Raw genomic sequence first — 25,326 nt, 5'->3', positions numbered from 1 at the left:
CGGGCAGAGCTAACGAGACCAAGAAACTGAGAAGAAAACGTTTCCTACCAAGTGACCCAGTGACACTGTTCCATGAGGACAGTGGCCAAAGTGCACCACCAAACCCCAATCCCCACCACACTCCAGCCAAGAGCAAAGGTCCCCAATTTGAAATTTCTGCCACTTCTACCAGGGCCTCAAAGCTCAGAAGGACCTGGAAGCCCTCAGCTTTCTCAGCAGGTCACTGCAGGGCAGCCCCAGGACGGGCATCCCCCCTGGGCTGGGTCATTGGCCCCTGGTACACCGGCACCCAGCACGCCCCAAGTTACAACAAAGCGGAAACAATTGTCCTGCTGGTATCCGAGATGCTGGTCCCGGTTTGGTTTTCCCCTCCCCTCCAGCACCAGGTGGACCAGAGCTGCTGCCTCGGCGCCTGGGGTTTGGGTGGCCTGCCGGGTGGGACTCGCCCACACAGAGGGGGACACGAGGGCACGGGAATAGAAGGCAGCGGTGTCCAGCCTCACTCAGACAGGAGCAACGCGAACCCTCACACACCGGTCATGTGGGAGGACAGCAGGGCCAGAAGGGAGAGCCCCGTGGCGTCACACCGGTGAGCCCCGGGGCAGCGGCTGCTGTGGAACCACGTGGAGGTCACCCCACGGTGGGCTTGGCATCATGGTCCTGAGGACTAGCTCGTTCAGAGCAGCAAACCCACCCCCACCGGGAGTAACCCAAGCGCCGATCGAGAAGACAGAGAAATACACTGTGTTCATCACGTGTTCACGGAATATTCTACAGCAGTGAAAACGCAACACCCGCTACTGCAGGCAACAGGCGGATCGGAATGCGGGTACAACAAGCAGGCTGCACAAACCCAGCTTCCCATGGCCAGAAGCCCCAGCTCCTGCCAGGCCCTGCCCCCTTCCCCCAGCCTCGCCCCCCTCCCTCCTCTCCAGACTTTCCCATTTCTGCCAGAATGCCTCGTTTTTGTCCACCTTGCACTTGTGGACATACCCTTGCTCTTGTCCTCCGCCCCTCCTGGTGCCCTTGCTGGCCTCACCCAAGGTCGGAGTTGCAGCTTAACCCCTGCCCCCTCCTGTGGCCCGGGAGGCCACACACCACACCCACCCTTGGGATGCTTTGTTCTCCAGGCCCCCTTGGGCCCTCCCCCAACATACACACTGGAGCTACGTCTGGAAATTTCACAACAGCCAACCAAGGACAAAGATCTCAAAAGCTTCCAGGAGGGAAAAACAAAAAACTCACGGTTAAAAAAAAAAAAAAAAAAAATCAGCCAAAACGACAGTGAAGACTGCAACACCAGAAGTCAGAGGACGGGGGTGAGGACCCCGAGGGAAGGCGGTCTCCCACCTGGAATTCTAAGCCATCAGTGCGAGGTAGAGAAACACCCGCAGACAGACATGGGCTCAGAAACGTTATTTCCCCTCTTCCCGCTAAGGAACCATTAAAAGGAAGGATGATCTCCCTAATTGAGGGAGTAAAACAGGACCCACGACCCAGAAAACATGGTCCCAGACTGGAGAAGGGGTGTCCCATGCATGGCCCAGCCACCGGCCCAGGGTATCAGAGCAGGTCGGGGCTCCGGGAGGCAAGTTCCAAGAGGGGAAGCAGCAGCCAGATCAACGGGACTGTGGCCGGCAGGGAGGAGTCCCAGAGCACGGTCTTGGGTTTGGGAGCGAGTTAATGATCGCAAACTGACGACTATGCAAATGAAGGGAAGCAATTATTAACTCCAGCAAAAACAAAGTTGTCAAAATAGTAACAAAAACCTATGGACCACAGTTCAAGAAAAAATATCACTCAACTGGACTTCATTAAAATTAAATATTTCTGTTCTAAAGCCACTGTGACAGGGGTTTCCCTGGCGGTCCAGTGGTTAAGACTCCACGCTTCCACTGCAGGGGGTACGATCTCTGGTTGGGGAACTAAGATCCCACATGCCATGTGGTACGGCCAAACAAATAAATAAACTACTGTGACAAGAATGAAAGGCCAGTCTGGGAGAAAATATCTGCAAAGTATGTATCTGAGAGAGCACTTCAACCTAGAATACACAGATAACTTTTTTTTTATATAAGATTTAATTTTATTTATTTTTGACTATGTTGGGTCTTTGTTGCTACGCACAGACTTTGTCTAGTTGTGGCGAGCAGAGGCTATTCTTCGTTGCGGTGCACGGGCTTCTCGTTGCAGTGGCTTCTCTTGTTGCGGAGCATGGGCTCTAGCTCTAGAGCTCAGGCTCAGTAGTTGTGGCACATGGGCTTAGTTGCTCTGCGGCATGTGGGAATCTTCCCGGACCGGGGATTGAACCCATGTCCCCTGCATTGGCAGGTGGGTTCTTATCCACTGCGCCACCAGGGAAGTCCCCCACAGAGAACTTTTACAACTCAATTATAAGACAAAAACCCAACTGAAAAAAGGGAGACAAAGATCTGAAGAGACATTTCACCAAAGAAGATAAACAAACAGCAAACACTATGTGAAAAGATGCTCGATGTCGTTACTTCGTTAGAGAAATGCAGACATGGAAATGCCCCAAACTGGAAACAACCCAAATGTCCATCGACGGAAGAATGTATAAACAACGGGTCACCTCCACGCGGCGGAAACTACTTGCCACGCAGGCAGGATGGTCTGGAGGTACGTGGAACATTGGGATGACTTTCAAAACAATCATGAGATAAAAGAGGCCAGACCAAGAGAGAGCACAGCACACACTACTCGAGTCCATTCACACAAAACTTGAGCAAATGCACACCGAGTCTCAGGGCAGAATACACAGCAGTGGTTGCCTGGCAAGGGGTGGGGGGCACGGAGGGAGAAAGGCACGAGGTTTTCTGGGGGGCCCCAGGAAATGCTGGGGGTGACAGGGCCATTTGCTAGCTGGGCAGGTGTGTACTACCTAGGCAGGTGTGCACGCACGTCCATCTCATCATGCTTCCACTTCAGACGTGCAGTCCGCTGCACTGCAGTGAGACTGCTCTGTCTGAGCTGAGTATTCCCGCCAGCACCGCACAAAGGCTATACTGGACACCGATTTAAGCAAAAGTTGTCATCGTTCTATTGGGTGGGGTGAGAAGCGGTATAAAAATGCTAAATCCAAACCTCCTAGAAAAACATTAATTAAATAATGTCCAAAATTAAAAAGAACAGCACGGGGACTTCCCTGGCGGTCCGGTGGTTAGGACTCCGTGCTTCCACCCCACGGGGTGCGGGTTTGCTCCCTGGTCGGGGAACTAAGATCCCGCATGCCGCACGGCATAGCCGAAAAAAAAAAAAAAAAAAAAACATGAAAAACAGCAGCACAAACCTGCCTGTTTACATGTATGGAAGCAAACACAGGCAGACGACATGCAGGGCTGAGAAGAGGGCCTCGGCACGTGGGGGGCAGGGAGACTTATTTTTAAACCAGGGTGTGTGCTGCTTTAATATAAATTCAACTCCAACCGTGTGACTCAGTAGTTCCCCTCCCAGGCATACATGAAGTGTCCACACAGACACTTGTGCCGACTGCTGACACCAGTGCTATGGAAACTGGTCAAAACATGGAAACAGCCCAGATGTTCATCAACTGGGGAATGGAATCCACACAATGGAATATTACTCAGCTATAAAAAGAATGGAGCCGACACGCTACAACGTGGATGCACCTCGAAGACACATGTTAACTGAAAGAAGCTGGACACAAACGGTCACAATGGGTCAGTGCACGCTTCCATCCATACGAAACGTCCAGAGCAGGTAAAGCCACAGACACAGAGAGCAGATCAGTGGCTTCCAGGGGCTGGGGGAGGGGGAGGGACTGCTAATGGGGACGGCTTACATTTTGCGGGTGAGGAAAAGTTTGGGAACTAGATATGGTGATGGTTGCACAACTCTGTGAATACATCAGAAGCCAGTGAATTGTACACTTTCAGTGCTGAGTTGTATGGCATGTGAATTACATCTCAGTAAAGCTGTCGCCAAAAGAAAAAATTCAGTTCCCAGAGCAGGGCTGACAGTGACCTGAGAAGAAAGGCACACTGATCTCTGCCCCCGTTCCTGGTACAGAGCTCCTAATCCCTTGTTATCTCCTGGTGATAGCAGCATCCTTTGTTCTAATGAGGCAACTCTGGGTGGGCTCCTGGATGGGGGTGGTCACCAGAAAGACCGAGCCAGGGCTAGAAGTGGCACTTTGGGCCCCACCCCCATCCTCTGGGAGAGGGGCTGGAGACGGAGCCAACAATCGTTCATGCCTGGAAACCCTTAAACCACTGCGTTCAGAGAGCTTCCAGGGTGATGGACACAGCCATGGACTGGGAGGGTGGGGCACCCCGACTCCACGCGGACAGAAGCTCCTGCGCTCGGCACCCTCCCAGACCTTGCCCTGTGCAGCCCTTCCTCCGGCCGTTCACCTGGGTCCTTCGTTATACCCTTTACAACAAACTGGGACTCTGAAGTAAGCCTCCCCGAGTCCCGTGAGCCGCTCCAGCAAACTACCAGGTCTGAGGAGGGAGTGGTGGGAACCCGATTTGTAGCCAAATTGGACAGAGTTGTGGTGAACTGGGGACCCATGACTTGTGCCAGCCTATGGGGTGGGGGGCAGTCCCTCGGGATGGGGCCCTCACCCTGTGGGTCTGCACTGACCCTGGGTAGATGGTGTCAGAAGTGAGCTGAACTATGGGACGCCCAGCTGGGGTCCTCAGAAACTGGAGGGCTGGCTGGTGCAGGAAAACCCACATCTGGTGTCAGAACCGTTGGGAGTAGAGGAAACAGAGTCCTCACCAGCCACCTCCGCAGATGCACAAAGCCCCAAAAGCCCCTGGAGAGAGTTCAAAAACCCACAAGTAAACCAGAAGCTCCCTGATTCAGGCCGGAGCCCAGACAGCTCCTAGAGTGGTGGGTGGAGGGATGCTCCAACCCCCCGCCCGCCCCTTCCATGTGCGGACTCCACAGCAGAAGTCTGCCTGCTGTCCTGCTCACGGGGCCTGCTGTAGCAACAACTCCCAAGCACTCTGCCCACAGGAATCTCACTGCAGTTTCGCACATGCCCACCCTCACTATGGGGCCACGTGGGACCCGATCTCCCCGTGGACAGACCCTCCCCTTCCACACGTGTGTGTGACTGCGGGGAGAAGGCCACCACGATTAACCACGATAGGAAAGCGCCCCTTTCACAGACAGGAGCCGTGTATAAACACACAGGATCACACACAACACCCAACTTTCTTCCAAGGGGTCCAGACAGTGGCTGCAGGAGTCGCAGCTGGGATGCCCAGGAGTGCTGGGCGGGGCCCATGCGTGGCCTCTGAGCTCAGAGTCGGTTGGTTCACGGCCATCGCTGATCACAAAGGGGTCCAGGCCTCCATCTGCCCAAACATCCAACACGTCACCAGCCAGGCCGAGCCCGCAGGCCTGACCACAGCACCCCGGCCTCCATGTCCTCACGGGGCTGCCCAGGGCAGGTCAGCTGAGCATCCCCAAGAGGCCAGCAGGTTTCCCTCTAGAGCCACAGAGCCGGACACCAGCCAGCTCTGTAGACACTGAAGAAAGGCCCACATCCAGGTGAGCAGAGCCCAGCCCACATGAGGAGTCCAGCCCTGGTCACTCATTCCGCCCAGCCTCGCCTGCACATGGTCGCCTGCCCCTGCTCCCAGCCCAGGAAGGTCCCATAGTTGTGTCTGGCTTTTACACTGTTCTCTGTTCTCAGGAAAACCCGGACGCCACTGTTGCTCTGCTGGGGTGGCAGTCACGACACACAGCACACACACCTGGCAGGCCTGCTGGGGAAGGTGTGGACCCAGGGCCGGGACGGCAGGGCCAGCTGGGCCACCGTGTCCTCAAACAGGGAGCAGCAGAGGGCACCACAAAGTCCGGCAGTGGGCAGGCCTGACTTACGGGGTAGGGCGGTGTGAAAAGTTTGAAGGGCGGTGCTGCGGGCGAGAGCGGGCAGCCTCTGCTAAAGGCCGCACCATAGATAAGACAGAGGCACCTCTGGGAGCTGGAATTAATGGACACACAGAGAAAACAAACACCCTCCAACCTGCCAACAACCGAGAGCCTCTCCAAGGGAGCCCACAGCTCTTGCCATTTCACACTGTGTGCCTCGACTATAAAAGTAACGTGAGCTCATGCTGGAAATGTGCAAAACCCAGTAAAAGCATAAAGAAGATAACCCATCCCGGGAATTCTACCTGCTGAGCTTCTGGGGTCTCCTCCTGTATTATGAGACAAACGGCCCCCAGTGTATTTTTACAAAATCTGGTCACACCATGCTATGGGTTTGCATCCTTTTTTGCTCATTTTTTTTTTTTCCTTTTTGGCTCATTTTTATACCAAGAACCTTTCCCCACACCATTAAAGACCATCATCTGAGTCCAACTTTTCACATGGCTCCCCTATGCCGACCATTCAAGTTTTGCCACAAACACCCCCGTAAACGTGGATCTGCCTGTCTCCTCATCCCCACACCGTGCTTCTCAGGGGACCTGGAGCCGCCCGGTGCGCCCCATTCTCAGCAGGGTGTGTGCCCCACAGCCCTCGCCAGCTCCAAGGGAACTGCCATTTTAGGAAGTCTTCCCTTGTTGGACAGGGAAAACTTGATCCCAAATCAAAGGACCAGACACAGGACAGGGCAGGGTCCCAGATCGGCATGGGGACATCCAACGACTTCAGGGACTTCCGGGGTCTCTGCCACATTTAGGGGTCTTACCGAGTTCTTTGGAGCCCTGGCTCTCGCTAGCCAGCTCGCCCATCTTCACCAGGGCATCGAAATAGCCTTTGGCAGCATACGTCACACCTGAGAGAAGAGGAAGGGGCAGTCACTTCCCTCGCTGGGAAGTAGCAACACCCGCAGCACCTACTCGGCGATCCTGCCTGCCTGGCAGTCAGCCGCCTCCCCTGTGCCCAGCAGGCTCCAGCCCCGGCAGGACCTAAGCCCGTTTCTTGTTGATGTTCTCTCGTTCCAATCCTGAGAGCTCCTTCTCTGTGTAAGAGCACAGTGTACCGCTTGGGTCCAGAGCTTTTCAAGTCAAATCGCAGTGCGCCACCCTGACCACACGGCCTGGTGTCTTGACGAGACAAACACCAACCTCAGGCAGGAGACTTGCAAAGTAGGTCGGCAGGAAGACCCCCCCCCCAGCCAACCTGGGTTGAGGACTCTGTCCCCGTCTGTGGTCTCAGAGAGAGCAAGTAAGTGGGAGTGAGTCACACGCTCAAAGTGGGCTAAAGGCAGCACCACGGGGACGGAGCCGGGGGACTCACACCACTTCCCAGGGCAACTTCTGCTCTAACCTGACTTCGCAAGGGACGGGCACGGGAAGCGCCGGGCCTGCTGACTTCCTGGGACCACACCTGGTGCCCGCTGCCCGCTGCCTGGGATGGAGCTTCCTCCAGGAACTCGGAGACCCTTCAAGACCCCGGGTGTGCCCACAAACTCCTTCATCAGAAGAGCCCCCCCCCAGCTGCCCTTCACGCTGGAAGGAGGACGAGGGCGCCTCTGGAGCAGGACCATGGGGAGCACCCGCCAGCAGCATAATTACTATTTCTAATCCGTTTTCTCCAGAACCCAGTTAGGGACTTATTACTGGACACTTGATCACATTTTATTTAGGTAGTTTTCAATTAAGCACACGCAATTTGCTCTGCAGTCTGGAAGTGCGTGCGGGCTCCGCACCCCAGCAGCTGGAGCGCGTCTGCTGCCGGGCAGGGTGGGCTCCTTCAAAGAGATGAAAGGAAAGCCTAGCGGGCCCAGGCCTGGCCTTGGGGCGGCCGAGGGCAGCTGAGGGGCTCTGTCCTATGGGGCAGTCCAGGAAAATGGGGAAGGGAGGACACCTCCAGGCCCCCCCTCCACAGAACTTTGTTGGGGGCCCAGGTGGGGGTGGAGGAGCCTGGAAGGAGGCCTGTGCCTCATGTCCAAGGGCTGGGGCATGTGAGTGGGAGACCCCAGGCCGGGCCTTGACGGATTCACCCTAGGCCGTTGACGTTGGGCAGCTGAGAATGAAGTTACGTCACTCTGAGAGAAAACCCCCGGGGGTAAGATGTCCTTGGGTGATGCTTTCAGGAAAGGAACCACCATCGGCCTGAAATGTGCAGGCCGATCCCCCCAGCTCCAGGGTTGGAACCATCCTGCCACTTTTGGCCCCATGTCCACAGTGTGCGCTAAACATCTTGGCCCTCCGTGGTGCAGCACCTACACCTTCACTCTGCCACGGTGTGCTTCTGGAAACACCGCAGTCCCTCCCTAATCAGGCCCCAGGAGCTGTCCACCTACTGAGATGTCCTCACTCGCACCCGCGGGCCAGGGACGTCAGCCTCACCTGCCAGCGCCTTCTCGTAGTTCTTGCCCATGGCGATGAAGTTCCGCAGGCTGGGGTTGAACTGCTCCATGATGGTCTGGAAGAGAGCAGGGAACGGCATCAGAGGCAAGGCACCCGGCGGCTTGGGGGCCTGAACGGCGAGGGGAAAATCCCACAAGCATCACATGCGGGGTCAAGACCACGAAGCCATGGCCGGGCCCCGGGTCCAAATCCCAGCTCTGCCCCTGTTGAATGTCCTTGGGCAAATGACCTTCCCAAGCCTCAGTTTTGACACCTGTACAATGGGGGAAAGAACAGAACCTGCTCCATAGGGGCCTTGCAGATTAAACAAGTGAGCACGCGTATGACACGTGGGGCAGTACCCGACATACATCCGGCGCTCAGATATGCTGCGCTGAGGTGCCATTACCCCGTCTGGCAGGGCTGAGTCAGCGAGGAAGGTCCCTCCGCAGGCCACACACAAAGGGTTCATCGCTGCCTGGAGCCCCCTCCCACCACGATCTTCATTCAACACATCAATTACGAAACGTCAGCTCTGATTAGAGCAATGCACAGCCTGACTGCAAACACCACACGATGAATAATCCAGCAGGCTCTGGATCCGCTCGCCTGATGGACTCAAGTCTTGGTGCCAACACCACTAGTCCTTAGACTGAAGAAATTAGATTTTCACTGCGAAGGCCAAATAAATGTTTTAATTACAAGGCATAAAAACAGGCACACACAAACAACAGCCAAACGTGAGCGCTACTGGGTAATGTACCCTGATGGTTGGGTGCCAACCCCAGCCAGCGAGAACACTGCAAGGAGCTTCTAAGGAGAACCCCACCTCGGCCACATCCTACATCTTCGGGTCAATTATCGTGATATGTGTCTGATCTTTCCGCAGGGTAAGAGAGAAACGTCACCAGGGAGGGAAAGTTGCCTGGCCCCGTGGGCAGACCGCAGAGCCCCAGGTGCTTCTGCATGAACAGAGGCAGTGCCCGCCCCATCCCGGCCAACAGGCCAAAGGCAGCCCCGGCCCCAGGTAACACCCTTCTATCCCTGTTCCGGGCCCTCAGCCAGCAGGACCGACAATGGATTCCGAGAAGGGCTGTGGGATCTGGGCTCCAGAAAAACCCACTACTTCTGTCGCCCACCCTGAGGAGCAGCCTGGAGTGTCAGCACAAAGAGGAACAGAGACCTGTGCCCAAGGGTGATGAGACCCCGAGCCTGAGCCACCACCTCCTAACATCCGGGGCTGGGTGCCCACCTGCTCTACGCCGTGCAGGGAACCTGGGAAGGAGATACACCTGACACATGCCTGAGTCCAGAGAGCAGGTGCACCTTCCTTTCTGGACACGACAAAGGCGAGGGCACCTGCCACGTGCTGCACCGGGGCTGAGGCACACAGGGGGACGCAGCAGTGACCCCATGGGACAAAGTCCCGAGAGGGAAGGCAGGCCCACCTCACACACCGGGCAGGACCCCGTACCTGGAGAACGAGACAGCAGGACACGGCTCAGGGGACAGCAGGGGAGAGAAGCATGTCGTCGAGAGAGGAGGGCTGCAGGCAGGGGCATGCAAAGGCCCCAAGGCCAGGGCCTGCTGGTGTCAGGGACAGGATGCCAGGAGCAGGGTAAAGGGTGGCGGGAGGTAAGAAGAGGCAGGAAGTGTGCAGTTAATGGCCCAAACCTACTGCCTCGCAGCCCGTGGCAGGGACACCTGCTTTCCCTGACAGGAAGCCGAGGGTCGATCCAACTACATTTCAAAAGGAAATGTACCCCTGACTGCTCCAGGAAGCCCAGGTTGTAGCTGAGACCGCACAGACGCGGGAGACCCCTCAGAGCCGCACAGAAACCTAAGATGTGAAGGTGGATCAGAGAGCTGGCTCCACTGCAATGTGGGATGGGGTCAGGGGGCAGTACGAAGCTCAGTGGTCTGGGGACGACTCTGCAGGGGGGAACCCAAGTCTGGATGCATCCAGTCTGAGGAGTGCCCAGCAGTCAGGGCAGGGATGTCACGTAACAGGCAGCAGACGAGGGACTGGCGTCCGGGCAGGGCGCGGAGGGGAATTCAGTGTGGGGCTGTCTGCCAAGGGTACACGCACAGGCTGGCTGAGCCCTCAGCCTCGCTGCTCAGCGCCACCCAGACCTGTGTCGGGGCAGAAAAGCACTGGAGAGCGCATGTGTCTGCTCAAAGGAAATGGACCGAAAGCAGGGTATAGACCCAGTAAGGGTGGCTTCTGTCCCCGATTCTGGTGTTCCAGACATGCACATGCACATCTGTGCGTGTGCTCGCGCGTGTGTACAGCATTTCAGTGTAAGATGCATTTCTCGCTGCAGCGATGGGCACAGGGCTGAAAAAGGCCCTGGGGTGGGAATATGTGAGGGCAGACCTGGGCTGCAGAGCTCTAGGACTGCAGCCCCCACCCATCCCGGGGGCAGGAGAGGAAGCTCCACAGCTCCCTCCCTAGAGCCCCAAACATCCTCAGTGACAGCAGGAAATAGGCCAGCAGCCACCCAGGCCAACAAAGAGGGTCACCTCGGCAGCCCACCCACGGCCGCCCAGTGACACACGGGGACAGCCGCCAGGTTTCGCTTCCTTAGCACAGCTGCTGAGCTCAGGCACGAGGAATGTGGGAGCGAGGGGCAGGGCAGGAGGGGTGCTGGGGTGTCGGCCAGGACACCTGGCCAGGGCACTGCCGGGTCACACAGGTGCCGCTGACTCGCCTGCCTGGAGGCAGTGGCAGAGGCATAAATGCTGTGGGGCTGGTGTCCCAGGGAGGCCCTCCTTCCCTGGCCAAAAGCCATTCTTCCTCCCGGCTCCTCACAGATGCTGCCCTGGCCAGAGAGCGGGCTCCCATCCACCTCCAGGTCACCGATCTCCTAGAACCGCGACCACCAGAGACCAGCCAGGTCCAAGACGACCTTGTCAGGAGGGACCCTGGTGGCCCAAAAAGGGCCTAGCCCCTCTGGTGGGGGATCCTCTCTGCAGGGGATTTCTCTGTGGGAGGGGGCCCCCGACACTGGGGGCCTCTCAGAGCCTGAGTCCACTGCCATCCTAGGGCTCAGGCAGAGGCATTTGGACCCAGGGGGCCGTGCTAGGCCCATGATGGGCCCAAACCCACCATCAGAAGCCTGGAGTGGGGCCCTGCCACGCCCACTGCAAGTGAGCGCTCCCCTAACCAGGGGCCTGCGCAGCCCCTCCACGCACCAGGGGGCCCTGGGAGGGGAAGCCGGAAGCCAACAGAGGCACGGTTGCCATGGCGAGGAGGCCGTGGGGCTCTGCTACACGTTACCCGCCCCACGATACTTTTTCAGAAGTGATGGAACGACGGTGTCTTTCCATGGGACTCTTTACTGGAGCAATGGAGGGAACTGAGATGCAAACCCCAAGACGTCCTCCCACGGAGGGCGGGAAGAGGGAGACCTGTTTACTTCCCAAAGGGAAGGGAATGCGTTTCCTTATCGACGCCAAAGGGTGTGTGCAAACGAAGGCCAGGCCAGGAGGGCGGCCTCCCCGCACACACCTCTGTCGTGAAACGCCTGTCGTGAAACTCAAGGGCCTGGGAGAGGCTCTGCATCCTGAGACCGCTTTTCCGCAGCCGGGACAGAGACCCGACAACGTGGGCAGTGACCAGCGCCTTCTCCAAACTTGACACCTGTGCTACGCAGATGAAACCAAATCCCTTCAAACGCCATGCCGTGGCACGTGGCGACTGTGTGTGCGACCCCCTTGCAGGGGGCGTGGGCCAAGCACTGCGCTCAGCACCTTCTATCACTCCTTGGTTGGCTCAGTACCTACGAGGTGCCCTCAGGAAGCTGGGCTGCCACAAGGGCTCCCTGCCACCCCACCACACAAGCGCCCCAGAAAGGTCAGGGAGAGGAGGGATCTCTGCCAGAGACCCTGGCAAGCTCAGGCGCGGTTCATGGTGGCCCTCTTGCCGAGATGTCCCCACACTGGATGTCCCTGCCACCCCTGCAGTCCCAGGAATCCAGGCCTTAAACCAAATCTCCACGGTAGGGCTGGCCCGCCCACCCCCACCCCGGGCCTCCAGCCCTGCATGTCCAGGGAGCCGATGGGAGGGGCCGGGCCTGGCTGCAGGGGCGGTGGTGTCAGCACCCCAGCAGCCGTGAGCGCAGAGGCCTTCCTGCCTGGCCGGCTCCTGGGCAGCCCAGCGTCTGCACAGTGATGCCCATTTTGAGTGACCTGGATCACGGGTCTGCCTGGCCAGTGAGGACAAGGGGCAGCAGGACGCCCCTATCCCCAATTTGGGGTCGCAAGGAGAGAGGGGGCTCTGTCCAGGGACTGTGCTCCAGTTGCTCCCACGCCCGCGCCCAGGGTCTGCCACTCGCCAGCGCGGGAATTCTATTTATCCCTCACGGCTCTGGTTCCTGGCGACAGCCCCCCTCCAGCACTTTCCTGGCAGGGCTGCCACAAACAAAGAGCAAAGTTTCTCTGCTGACACAGGGAAGTGACGTGCCTCCTGCTTCCCCTCCTGCAGTCAAGGAAGGCAGGGTGGGGTGTCTGCCTGCGTCCAGTGCACACGTGCGTATGTGTGCATGTATGGGTGTGCACGCGTGTCGTGGCCAAGCCAGGCTACATCCTCCCTACACAGTCGACGCCTGTTATAACAAACTCAGGGGATGAGACCTCGCTGGGCTCTATCTGCCATCTGGGGAGGGGCGGCCTTACACCCCATCACCCCGAATCTTCACTGGACTGGTGGGGGGCACCACTGTCCATTTTACAGACGGATGGAGAGAGGCTCGGGGAGGCTAAGAGCCAGCCTTCTGGGTCCTGGTGGAGCCAGTCCCGGCTTCGACTACAGGCTGGCTGCACAGCCCAGCTTGTCCCTTTCTCCACACGGGCCTCAGTGCTCTCTGGACAGGTCACCGAGGCAGGCAGGACAGGACCAGGTGCCACACAGCAACTCCGCCTGCCCTGGGCTCCCTCACAAGCCACGTTCCAGCAACGTCAGAGCAAGGGCAAGGGCTGATGCCAGGATACCTGGTCATCTGAGGGGGGGGCCTGGTGCCTGACTACCCCTGACCACCTGTCCTCTCATCCCACCTCTGTGGCAGGAAGAGCAGGCGCCAGCTTTGCAGCCAACAACCCACATCCAACGCGGGGCCACTGTCCAGGCACTGCCAGGGGAAGGTGGCAGCCGTCCTTCAAGGGAGGCTGTCCTTGCCTGCTGTAACTGCCCTCCACAGGAGCACCAACTACCTGAGGCTCTGGACAGAGGGCCCAGCTCACACTGCAGCTCTGCATGACTCCTGCCTCTGCTCCCCTATATTAACTGGGACATCTGTCCTGGGGACCATTCTTAAGGGAAGAAAACCAACTGGAGTTCAGTGAGTGCTGGGAGGGCTTCCTGGAGGAGGCAGAACTTGCGCTGGATCTTTCTTGGTTACAGCCAGAGAGAAGATAACAATGGGTCTGCACTTGACAAAGTGAGTGGACGCAGCAGCTTCCAGAATGAAATGGCCTGTGAGGTGCGGACAGGACAGTCAAAGCTGGTGGTGGCTGCAGAAAAGTCCCCCGAACGAACAAGAACAAACCAAGCAGGGATCAACTCCGGCTGATTTCACTTTAACAGCACTAGGCCCCCCTCCCCACGTCCTCCATGAGACGCCCCCCATGGGCCATGAGCCCCCCACAGACCACAAGAGCACCCCTCCCCCGCCCCCAGGCATGCATGTTCTCAGCCCAACCACCTCCAGCGGGGACAAGGGCCAGGGCCCCACCAGTGCACAGAGAGGCCAAGCTCACCACCACAGCCTCTCAAGAAGGGCGCACAAAAGAGCATTTGCAGCAGGACCCAGCATCAGGAATCAAGGCACCCATGCTGCCCAGGACAGTCCCCTGCCGCCGAGCGAGGGGTAGGCGGTGGGAGCACAGCTGGCTCTTTTGGGAGCCAGAGGAGAGGCCTGGGGGGCAGCCGAGCTGGCCCTCATGCTGCGGGGGGCGCTCCAGCTGGCCTGGCAGCCCGGCCAAAGGGTCGCCCCGGGGCGTGAGAGGCTGACAAGCGGCCCTGCAGCGAAACGTTGGTTCTCGGCCTCCGCCAGCTTCTGGGGAAGCTGCCAACATTAGAATAAAGTGACAACTTATGTCTTTGGCATGGAGCCCAGAGTGACACCAGGGAGCATGGCAGCCTCCCATGAGGAGGGACCAAGGGGCGGGTACCCCTTCCTGTCACCCCTACGGCCCTGAGGCAGGGGGCCCAGGAGGCCCTGAGCCACGGGCTGGGCGACACCAGGAAAAACAAAATTCTGGCCAACTCTCCCGGTCCTGATCTGAGGGCGGGAACTTTCTGGGCCCCTGCAGGGGATGGGCATAGGTGATGCAAGGTGAGGAAGGGGCAGCCAAGCTCCCACAGCCCCAGAGGCCCACGTTCAGGGACCGAGCACCATCACCGATTCCTGGGGCTGTGGACACCCACCTCCCACCCCGCTCTCCCTCAGGACCTGGATCCTCAGGTGCCCCCAACCCGACTGACCCCTCCTGGAATAGGTCTTGGGGGCAGGAAGCCACAAGTGGGCTCAGGTTGGGGAGGGGGCCAGTGAGCGCTGGGTGGGGTCTGTGCCACTGGGAGAGCCTCCCCCTCAGACCAGGAGCCGCGCAGCAGGGTCCACACGCGGGCCCCACCAGCCCGGCCACTTCCTTCCTATCCAGAGGCATATCCGGCCAGTCCCGACTTCAGAGGAGCAGGACGCTGCAAGGCCCCAGACGCCTTCCAGCATCCAGGCCCTGCCACACCTGCCTGACTTCTCAGCCCTGCCCCAGGGCACGTGGCCCCCCACATACCAGCCCACTGCACCTTGAGGTGGGGACCTTACGGCTGCTGGGTGTCAGGGACTGAATTCGTCCCCTAAGAATTCATGTGTTAGGCCTAACCCCAGCACCTCATTGGTGACTGTTTTTGCAGGGAGTCTTTACAGAGACAATCAAGGTAAAACGAGGTCATCTGGGTGGGCCCCACTCCCACAGGACTGGTGTCCTTCTAAGAAAAGATCAGGACACAACACTTAGAGGGAAGACCATGTGAGGACACAGGCAGAAGGTGGCCTGCACATGCCCAGGAGAGAGACCACAGGAGGAACCACCCTGCCCACACCTGGACCCTGGCCTCCAGGCCTCAGATGAGACACACCTCTCTGCTGTTCAAGCACCCGTGGCGCTCTGTTTGGCTGCCCGAGCAGACCCAGTCGCTGGGCCGATCCCCACTTGCCCTATGAAGGCCCAACCATCACTTCTCTTATCATCTGGTTACTGCTCAACTGGTTAGAACATTCTAGGGCCGCTGACCTGTCCTTGTCCCCGACAAGGCTCTGACCCGAGTTTCACAGGGCTGGGCTCCCCGCTGGACGAGGAACCTCGATGAGCAAGCAGGGACACAGCCCCGGAACACCCTGGAGCTGCTTCTCCTCCTGCCGCCCTCCGCCGGGTGGGATGAGCCAGCTGGGGAGGCTGTCATGCCGGTGGGTACACAGGCCACTCAGCACCCAGGAAATCAGACGGCAGCAACAGAGGCCTTGGCTGGGCCTCCCTGCCCTCTCCACGGACTTCCAGCTCCTCCAAGAACTTTCCATCCTGAAAGCTACCAACCATAGCCACCACTTTCCTGATGCTCCCTGCGGCCAGGAAGGGTTCTCTGGTTCCAGCTAATCACGAATGAGAAAGTGGTGGCACAGAAGCTAAAAACCCTCGCCCGAAGCCCTCAGGGCTCCCAATGGAAAAACAGAGAAGCAGGATTGAAGCCATAGGGCCCAGCTCAAGCAGGCTCTGGCTCAGCCGGGCACCCGGGACGGGCTGCGATGTGCTGCTTCATGGCTCTGAGCCTCCCCCACCCGCTGGGACACCTAGGGCCCCTCGTGAAGCAGGTTTAGAGATAAATGAGGCGCACACACCACTCCCAGCATGGTGCCTGGACCGAGCAACCCACTGAAGGTTCTTCACGATGATTCAGGATTACCAGCCAACTGCAAAGCCCAGGCGGCCACGGCACCTCCCACAGCACAGAGCCAGAATGAGAGCGTGAGACGGTCCAGCCCCTTCACCCAACTTCATGGTCCCCTGCCCAGGGGGGCCTGTGCAAGAAGCCTGAAATCAGGTCTCCTGCCGGGGCTTGACTGTAGCCCCTGGCTGCCTCCCTGCCTGTGGCCAGCAAGGCCCTGGATCCCCAAGGGCAGGACTGGCCACAGCCTGAGAACCACTAGTCCCTGGATTGCAAAGGATGTGCCTTCCGTGGGAGGGGCAGGAGGGAATAAATAGAGGTGTGGACAACTGCTTCTGCCAAGGTGCTGGCTAGGGCAGAGGGGCTTGACTTGCCCCACAGTGGGTTCAGAGGGGCAGTGGGTGTGGAGGGACCCCCGGTCCCCTCCACCTGGGGCACATCAGCACCAATGCAGGCTCTACCACACCCCCTTCTTTTAATAGCCCCGCTGGAAGCAGCAAGGCCACTCTGGCTCAGCAGGTCAGCTCTGCCCATGCTTGGCTCCCAGAGATGCAAACGCCCTGCTGGATGGAATTCTAGCTCCCAGAGGTAGGGGGCACAGCCTCTCCTCCACAAAGCTCCCACCCCCATTCCAACATCAGGATGTCGATTTCTTTCACAGCACAGACACCTGTGAAATCCCAGCACGTTTCACAACCTGTTACACGTGTGTCGTCACCCGGCACAGGGCTGCTTGGTGACTGTTCCTGGCACCGCTGGGCAGGGGCAAGCGGGGACATTACATCTACAGACCACTTAGCGAGTAAGAAGGAACAGAGATCCTGGCTGTCGTGGGGAAACCTTCTTTGGTCAAGAAACAAAATGCCAGCAAACGAAAGTGGCAGAACAAGGGTTTGAGGGCTTGGAAGAAAAGCCCACAGCCGTGCTCAGGAAAGCCCCCATTTCTCCAACACCTGGACGGCCAGAGGTGAGGCCCAGGCGACACCCTGACCCTGATGACTGTGAGCTGAAACAAAGCTCCGAAGAGTCAGACTCTGAATCTGAAGAGGTTTTAGGAAAACCCTACCAATTAATCTCATGTATTTTTTAATTTATTAATTTATTTTATTTATTTTATTTTTGGCTGCATTGGGTCTTCGTTGCTGGGCGCGGGCTTTCACTTTTTCTTTTTCTCTTCATCGCAGTGCCTTCTCTTGTTGAGGAGCATGGGCTCTAGGTGTGCGGGCTTCAGCAGTTGTGGTTCACAGGCTCTAGAGCACGAGCTCAGTAGTTGTGGCGCATGGGCTTAGCTGCTCCACGGCATGTGGGACCTTCCCGGACCAGGGCTTGAACCCGTGTCCCCTGCATTGGCAGGCGGATTCTTAACCACTGCGCCACCAGGGAAGCCCTATGTCATGTGCCTTTGACATATGACTTTTAAAAAAACCTGTCCAAATAATTCTAAAAGAACTGTTTTCATAACTAGAAAATAAATATCCCAAGCAAGAAAAAAAGCACGCTGTTCCCGCTGTTGGCCCTGATTCCTCCTTGCGGTGTACAACCTCTCCCAGCCCCTTGCGGCACAGGGTACTTGTGACCCAAGGGCGCGGGTCCCTCTCTCACGCACATGCCCCGAGGGTCTGCAGGAGGCCCTCGGGATGCTCAACTCACAGCCCAGGGCGTCAGGACTGGCTCCACCAGGCCCCAGACAGGCACTGGAGCTGCAAGGGGAGCCTGCAGGGACCTGGGGCCATCCTGGTCATTGTGCTCGCTGCAGGAGCAGAGCACCAGACAAGACCTCCAAGGCAGAGGATGGCTCCTGCGGTGAAAGTTGGGAGGAGGGGCCAAAGGCAGCTGGAGGGGCCAACCTGCCACCCCACTGCCCCTTGACAGACAGAAAGGGGTCCTGCTGACACCCACTGCATGCTCACTCGCAGGTGCAGATCCCCTGCCTGCTCTTGAGGTTTCCAAGGTCACCTCTTAGAGACAGGACTCCCATCAGGCCCTGCCTTCACACCAACTGACCCCTTGGGCCCCCAGGACATGGCAGGACCAGGTGCTTCTGGCTAACACCCTGGCTTGCCTTCAGGCCCTGAGAAAAAGGAACTCTGCGTGGGGACAGGAGCCTGGCACCACCTTCAAAACTTGCGGGGGTCCTGGGCCACTGCTTGTGGAGCAAACAGCTAAGAGAGCAGACTCACGACAGAGATGGTCACAGTGAGCAAAGCGAGAGCCCCAGAATCAGAAACGAGGTCCATCCATTCCCAAGCACTGACACACATGTGCTGGCCACCCTTCCAGGCCAGGGTCCCCACAGTCAGGGGCCATGTGGGTCCTGAGTCACCACACCTTGTTGCTCGGGAGCACGTCAGGTAGGCACAAAAGGATCTTCTCCAATAAGAGAAGCCTGGGTGCCAACCTCCTCCCAGGCCCGCTGGCTGGAGCCCTTGGGAACCCACCTGGTGGGGGAAATGGGTGCATACCCTCGTGCGCCCTGCACCCTCTGGTTGGGGCCCCTTGAGTCATCTCACAGCTGTGCAGCACAATCAGGGCCCAAATGAATCAGAGCTGGGGGGTGGGGGAAGTACAGGGCAGGCACAGTCCACACCCACCTGTAATTGCCACGGCCGCAGGCAGCAGACAGTAGCAGAGTGCTGACAGCCCCACCGGGCACGCCGGCGCAGCGTGTTCAGCGGGCACAGGCCTGCACCGTAATGAGGACAGCCTCTCCACTCTGAGGCCTCATGGGAAACTGCCCGGGCACAGTGGCCAGGAAGGCCTCATGGGGTGGGCCCTGGCCCGGTGCACTTGAGGGTTGAGGAAGGAGGACGGGAGCCAGCCAGTGCCCCAGGGAGCCCCCCACCAGATCACTGCTCAGGTGTGCCTGCCCTTGGAGGGCAGCCCAGGCAGCGCCCGTCCCGGGGGCCATGCAAGCCTGAGTGGGGACCGCCGAGTGAAGGCCAGCCCTGCCCGCCACACATTCAGTCCTGTGCAGGGCTCCCCTGAGCAGGACCCAGACCTGCAAACTGGGGGGGGAGTGCCAGGAGGGCCTCGGACTCCCTGCCAGCCTGCCTTCCTGCCCGGAGGGGACGGGGCCCTCTGTTCAATGGCCTGTCCTCCCCTGAAAGGCCCCAAAACCTGGGCAGCCCAGCCAGCACCACCTGTGCCGAAGAGGGAGGGGAGGGAGGGAGGGAGGTGGACGGACCTGCTGGCTCTCAGGCCTAAAGGAGCTCTGGCCTAAAACAAGGTGGCAACAAGCACGCAGCTTCCACAGCACCTCCCATGGCCCTCCCCACTGATGCCCCGAGAGCCCTGGACCAGTACCCAGAGCCTCAAGTGCACATGGTCTGTCCCGAGCAGCCTCCCCAACAAAAGACACGTTCTCCAGGAGAGACCAATAGGGATGGCAGCGCAGGCAAAACACTCCTGGCCCAGTGAGGAACTCTGCAGAGCCACCACACCCCAGGCACCAAGCCACCTCATGACCATCAGCAAACTTCGGCAAGGTCCAGCAGCAACCTCAGGGACGTGACCTGGGCACAAGCAGCTGCTGAAGCCAGTTGCCCAGAGATCAGTGCGACAAAGAAACTGCCCTGGCTACTCCAGAAGGGATGGAAGGCGCAGTACTGCTGCTGCGCTGGCGGTGGAGAGTGGGTACCACATAGCGTGCTCCATGGAAGGGCAGCTCTGAGTCCACTCAGGGACATCAGGCTCCTCTTTTTATGAGAAGATTCTACCCCAATGCGGCACTCGAGTCACCTTTAAAGCAAAACAAAGCACCACATGCACGCACATGCGTGCACTCAGGCACACACGTGCTCACTTGGACAGACTTGTGAATATACCAGCAGGCACCTGCATGCATGTGCTCGAGCTCACACACGTCTGCACATACACACATGTGCACACATGTTCCTGGTCACACAAGCACACACTCACATGCACACACACAGCCCTCAGGGCTGCTCCCCAGCAGGCGTTTCTGTTGCCAAGGAAGCGCCTGTCAGAGCAGCACTTCACCATCCCCAACAGGGAGCCGGCGGAGCTCTGTCCACTCTAGGTGCCAGGCTTCTGATGGCGGCCAACAGTTTGCTGTGACTGCTGAGCAGTGGAAGGGGGTCTAGGGTCAGCAGTAGAGGACCTGGGCCCTCGTGCTTCCCTCTGCTCCCACCTGGAGGAGGGTGGCGGGCAAGACGTGGCCAGTAGTGGGCTCTCACCTACCAGGTGGGGTCTCTCCTGCCAGTGCTGACGCCCACCACCTTGCACCAATGGTGGCAAACCTGACCGACTCCGGCTGCAGGAACCTGCTGGCCACAGCAGCCTTCGCAGGGCGGGTACGCAAGGCCAGGCCAGCTTCCCCACACAGCTGCAGAGTGAGGACCACTGGACGGCCTCTGGTGACCAAGGCCCAAGGCCCACGACACCCTGAAGAGCCATGCCTGAAGCTTTCCCAGAGACATCCTTCTCCTCAGGCTGTCCCCCACCTTCCCACATCCTCAGGACAGGACGGAGACCCGTGGTGCTGTTCCTACAAAAGGTGCCAGAGCCGCCCCCCTCCCAGGTCATCAGGGTGCCTGGAGCCAGGGCTTCTCTTGAGATACAGGACCGAGAGAAATACACGAACCTGACAGTCACTCTCCTGAAGCCGGGGTCTACGGTCAGCTGTTAAAGAAGGCCCTCTCTCTCCAGCACAAGGGGATGCTTGGCGGCCTCTCCCAAGAGAGCTGCAATTTGGGCTTAATCCTGAGCAGCAGACTCCCCACCCCCACCCTGCAACTCTGTTCCTCACCCCAGGCAATTACCCAGGGCTGCCTGAGAGCCAAGTCCTGGGCTCCAGGCTCTGCTGCCTGCACCCCCATCCCCTGAGGGGCCCAGCCCAGGGAGCCCCCAGAGGGCTTCAGTCCCTGTCCCTGCACCCGCGGTCTGAGGGTGAGCTCTCAGCAGATGTCTGGAAACCATTCCATTTCTCGCCCCTTCATCTTCCATGAAATTCCCCGAGGACACAGCTCCCACGGGAACCGGGCCACAGGGAGAGAGATTAAATCCGGCGCTAGGGCTTCTTCCAGGGAAGAGAATCAAAACTGTACATTTTAGTCTTGCATTTTTAATCAGCAAGGCCAAGGACAAGCGTCCCCACCGTTCCCTTCTCTGACAAGACAAACACCACTTAGAACTGCAGCTGATAAGACACAGGGGCCAAAACAAACAGCTGAGCTGCAGCTTGGGGTGACACTAAGCAGGGCCACATCTCAGCCACTCTCCCACAAGTTGCCAACCCAGGCACAGAGGCAGTAGCGTCCCTGGACAGAGCAGAGGACCAGCCGGACCGGCCTGGGTCCACACACAGTGGCTTTGGCTGTATCCTGACTGCGCCTCAGGTGGCCTGGTCTCTGCCCAGCCAGTGTGCTGAAGCTGCCCAACCTGTCCTGGCTCTGCTGCAGAACCCGAGCTCCCAGTGACAAACCACAAACTGTAAGAGCACCGGACCAAAAACCCACCAGTCAGGTCGCAGAGTGGCAGGGGAGCACCGCCCACAAACCGACCTGCCCACGGGCTCTGCAGCCGTCACCAGCCAGGAGTGTGTGAAGTGCCCAGCCTGTGGACACCCACTTTCCGATGTGTCCAACGTGAAAGTCCTTGGTCTCAGCCACACCTTCCCGTGGGAGCTCAGTCATCAGCTGACCCGCCGAGCACAGACCGCAAACTAGCCTGTTGAACGTGTGCCCCAACCCCCCAAAGCTGGGATCCTAACCGTTTTCTGCCACCATCCTGCCGACAGATTTCACTTCAGACCTACAGACAAATCATAGCTCCATCCAGAAGCTGCTCAGCTGGAACAACACGCCTGACTGCTCGGTTTTAAGTGTTTTATTAAGGCTGATCATGGGATTCTCCAGAGCAAAGCCACGCCACACACTCCCTCCTAGTTCTCGCCATTAAAGTTCCTGTTTGGTGGTTTCAGTGCAGAAGCAGGGAAAACGGGAAAAAAACCTCCAAGCCAGCATTTCTCTTCTACCCCTGCAATAATGAGCAAGTCGAAATAGAACTAATGACTAATAATTTAATAAACCTCCCTCCCCTGAGAGCATTTACAGAGCAACACAACCAAAAACCTATGCCACCGACTCTACGTGAGACAAATATAAAACCCCCAAGAGCTGTTCCTTTTACGTGCTGCTTCTTCGTCAGTCTCCTGTTTACCAGCACCTCTAACATGGCTTCAGAACTGACTTAGTCTACCCTGACCCAGCTTCAGGATTCTTCCAGGTGACCTAGCTACAACTTTAAAAACCTTTATTAGCAGCCATGATCGACTCCAGCCGCGCCGGACTCCAGCTGAAAGCTAACGGCCCCCCAGAGGCCTCTCCCCGCCCTCCCCCGCCGCGCGCAAAGAGGGCTTGGCAGGCCGCTGGCTAAAGAGGCACAGCGTAGTTGTTTAACACAATTAGAAACTGTTGCTCTGCCAGCGCGCTGCAAACCCACTCCGCCGCCATGAACCAGCCGCCGCCGCCGCCGCGTAAATACCAACTCCGAACACCCCACCCCTCCCCGCCCCCGACCACCGCTTAACCCCGAGGCACAGTTTTGAAACAGAGCACGGTTTTGTAAGAGGACTGCGTGGACCGCCCAAGGAACGAATCTCCCGTGAGGAAATACTGCCGGGAACAGCCCTGAGCCACCGGAGCCTGGGTCTGTGCTGGTGGGGGCGGGGGTCCAAACCGAAAAAATGGATGCTAAGAAACTGAAACTCGGGTGTCTGCCCACGTGCACACAGGCGCAAAACATGCCGGGGCGGGGGCGACGAGGGTCCGGCGGGCACACCCGCGTTCCGCACCGGGGGCTGCGAGCCGACTCCTCACACATCAGAAGCAGAGGCGGGCGCGCCAGCCTCCTACACAATTAGTCTTCTCCCTCCGCGGTTACATAAGATGACGGATTATCTGTCCACCCATCGAAGCTGCCCCTGCGCGACCTCCCACCCGGCCACGTCCACAGACGCCCGGGAAGGAGTTGTGGAAAGGAAAAGCCTGTTGAGAAAAAAGTGCCCGAGGCTTGCGTAACCGCGCCCGGCGGGACCACCACAGAGCGCAGAGCGACGAGGAGCCACGGCCCCGGACCCCGGCAGACCCCGGACACCGCAGCCCGCGCCCGTGCCCCCACCTCACTCGGGTCCGAGGGCTCCAGCCCCCGGGAGCGCGGGGGCAGCAGGGGGCTGTCTGGACGAGGGCGCCCGCGCCAACTTATGCCGGGCCGGTGCTGGGTCCCCGCGGCCGCGCCGGGACGACCCCCGAGAGCCCAGGGACCGCCCGGGCGGGCGCGAGCGCGCGGGTGGCACAGAGCTCACCTTGTAGACATTTTCCGTGAGCCTATGCATCTCCTCCGACCGAGAGAGCGACATGGTGCTGGTCCGGTTACACCACTGACCGGAGCGGGGGCGCAAGCAGCTGCGACTGCGGACGCGGCAACGACTACCAACGCGAAGCGCGCAGAGCCAAACCAAAAGCGCGGCGTCCAGCCGGCGTCCGCCTTTATAGCCGATCAGGCCCCGCCCCCTGAGGCCCCGCCCACCTCGTGCTCGCCCCCGCCGCACCCGGATCTCCGCCCCCGGCCTGGCGCCCCCGCCCAGTCGCTGCTGCTAGGCAACCGACAGGCCCCGACCCCGCAACGCCTTTCCCATTGGCGGGTTCCGGAGCCCGGGGAAGGGGGCGGGTAAGGGGCGGGGCTTGTGGGCCGGATTCAGGCAGCGATTGGCCCTTGGCGCCGTCGATCGCGGGGGAGGAGGCGGAGGCGCGGCTCAGGCTGGGGCCCTGGGAACAGCCTTGGGGGCCCGGGCGACAGCCGGGCTGGGGGCGGGGAGGCGGGGGCGGGGTGGCGCAGGAAGAAGGGAGCAGAAGCGGGGGGGGGCACGCCGGCCGCGAACGCGCGTGGGGGAGGCACTCAGCAAAGTGGCGAGTCGGGGTGGCCGTGTCCTGGGCGCCGCTCCCCCGAACGCGGTCGGGGTCGGGTGCCCTCGCTGGGTAGGGGAGGGTCCCTGGGCGCTCGGATGCCTGCCGCACGGGCTTGGTGCAGGATGGTGAGAGGCCGCCGCTGTGCCCTGGAGGTCCGGCCGCGACCCGGAATTTTAGTAGGTAAGTTCACTGGGTGGCTGCGATCCCCGGGCCAGCCCTTCTGGGGAGGGAGGACCCTGAAGGAAGTCTCGGAGGAGGGAGGACCCTGGGGAGAACGCTGGAGAAGGGTGGACCCTGTGAGGGGTGCATCTTGAGGGGGGCCTGAGGCTGGGATTCTGGAGAGGGGAGGGCCCTGGGTTGCAGAAGAGGACTCTGGGGAGTGGGGATTTGGGGGGCAGATTCTGGAGGGGGTGTGGGGAGACGATCCTGTGGGAAGGATTGAGGGCGAACGCTTAGGGAAACAGAGGACCCTCGTAGTGGCAGAAGATCCTCTTTGGGGGCAGTTTCCTTGGGGAGGGAGGACTCAAGGGGAGGGGGGGCAGGGAGGACCCTGGTGGGGTGGGAAAACCTGGGGGAGGGGGAACCTTCCTAGGTGGATCAAGGGGTCAGAGATGCCTGGTTTTTGAAGGCGATTCCTGGGAGGTTCTGCTGCATAAGCTGACCAAGTTGGCACAGAGGGTTCCGTACAATTCCCTTGGAGAAGTATTTACGTAAATTAGACTAACGTAGAGGAATTAATTGCTTTACATCGTAAAACACCAGATCTAAGTGTTTCCCTTTAATTAAACCTGACAGTCTCTGCCAGCATCCCATCCCTGGACAGTCATCCCTTCAAGTGCAGGTGCCCCAGGAGACAGACTCCCTCCCCACCCCCGCACCCCACCCCAGACAGGTGGGGGAGTCCAGAAGACAGCAGGGACATAAGACAGGTTTCTTCCACAGGGTCATTGACTTGAATGGACTACACTCTGCTTCACGTGGATTTGAAGAAAATGGAAGGGATATTCAGGAAGCATTTGCCTTCTGTCCTAACCTCCAGCCTTCGTTCACAGAGATTCTTGGTTTAATTTCCTTTCTGCTACCAGCCCCCGTTTTATTGCTTGCAGTGTTTTAAGGTAGATTCCGGTGTAAGTAATTTCTGGGATTCTTTTGGTTGCAA

At 59.0% G+C, this 25,326-nt stretch overlaps 1 protein-coding gene across 2 annotated transcripts in view; it reads right to left on the bottom strand.

Annotated features, from left to right (window-relative positions):
• The window catches only part of BAIAP2 (BAR/IMD domain containing adaptor protein 2), a 70,245-nt gene extending 46,512 nt beyond the window's left edge, over positions 1-23,733 (bottom strand). For both annotated transcript variants that reach the window (XM_030843190.2, XM_030843191.2), the window contains exons 1-3: positions 23,564-23,733; positions 8,298-8,373; positions 6,692-6,778 (exon numbers count right to left, since the gene is read on the bottom strand). In XM_030843190.2, coding sequence (XP_030699050.1) covers positions 6,692-6,778; positions 8,298-8,373; positions 23,564-23,617 — 217 coding nt within the window. In that variant the 5' untranslated portion in view covers positions 23,618-23,733. The remainder of the gene's footprint in view (positions 1-6,691; positions 6,779-8,297; positions 8,374-23,563) is intronic.
• Positions 23,734-25,326: the final 1,593 nt, after the last annotated feature.

This window comes from Globicephala melas, chromosome 20 (assembly GCF_963455315.2).
Source record: "Globicephala melas chromosome 20, mGloMel1.2, whole genome shotgun sequence".
Lineage (NCBI taxonomy): Eukaryota > Metazoa > Chordata > Mammalia > Artiodactyla > Delphinidae > Globicephala > Globicephala melas.
Note: the sequence above shows the minus strand (reverse complement) of the source record. Positions and strands in the feature narration are given on the sequence as shown.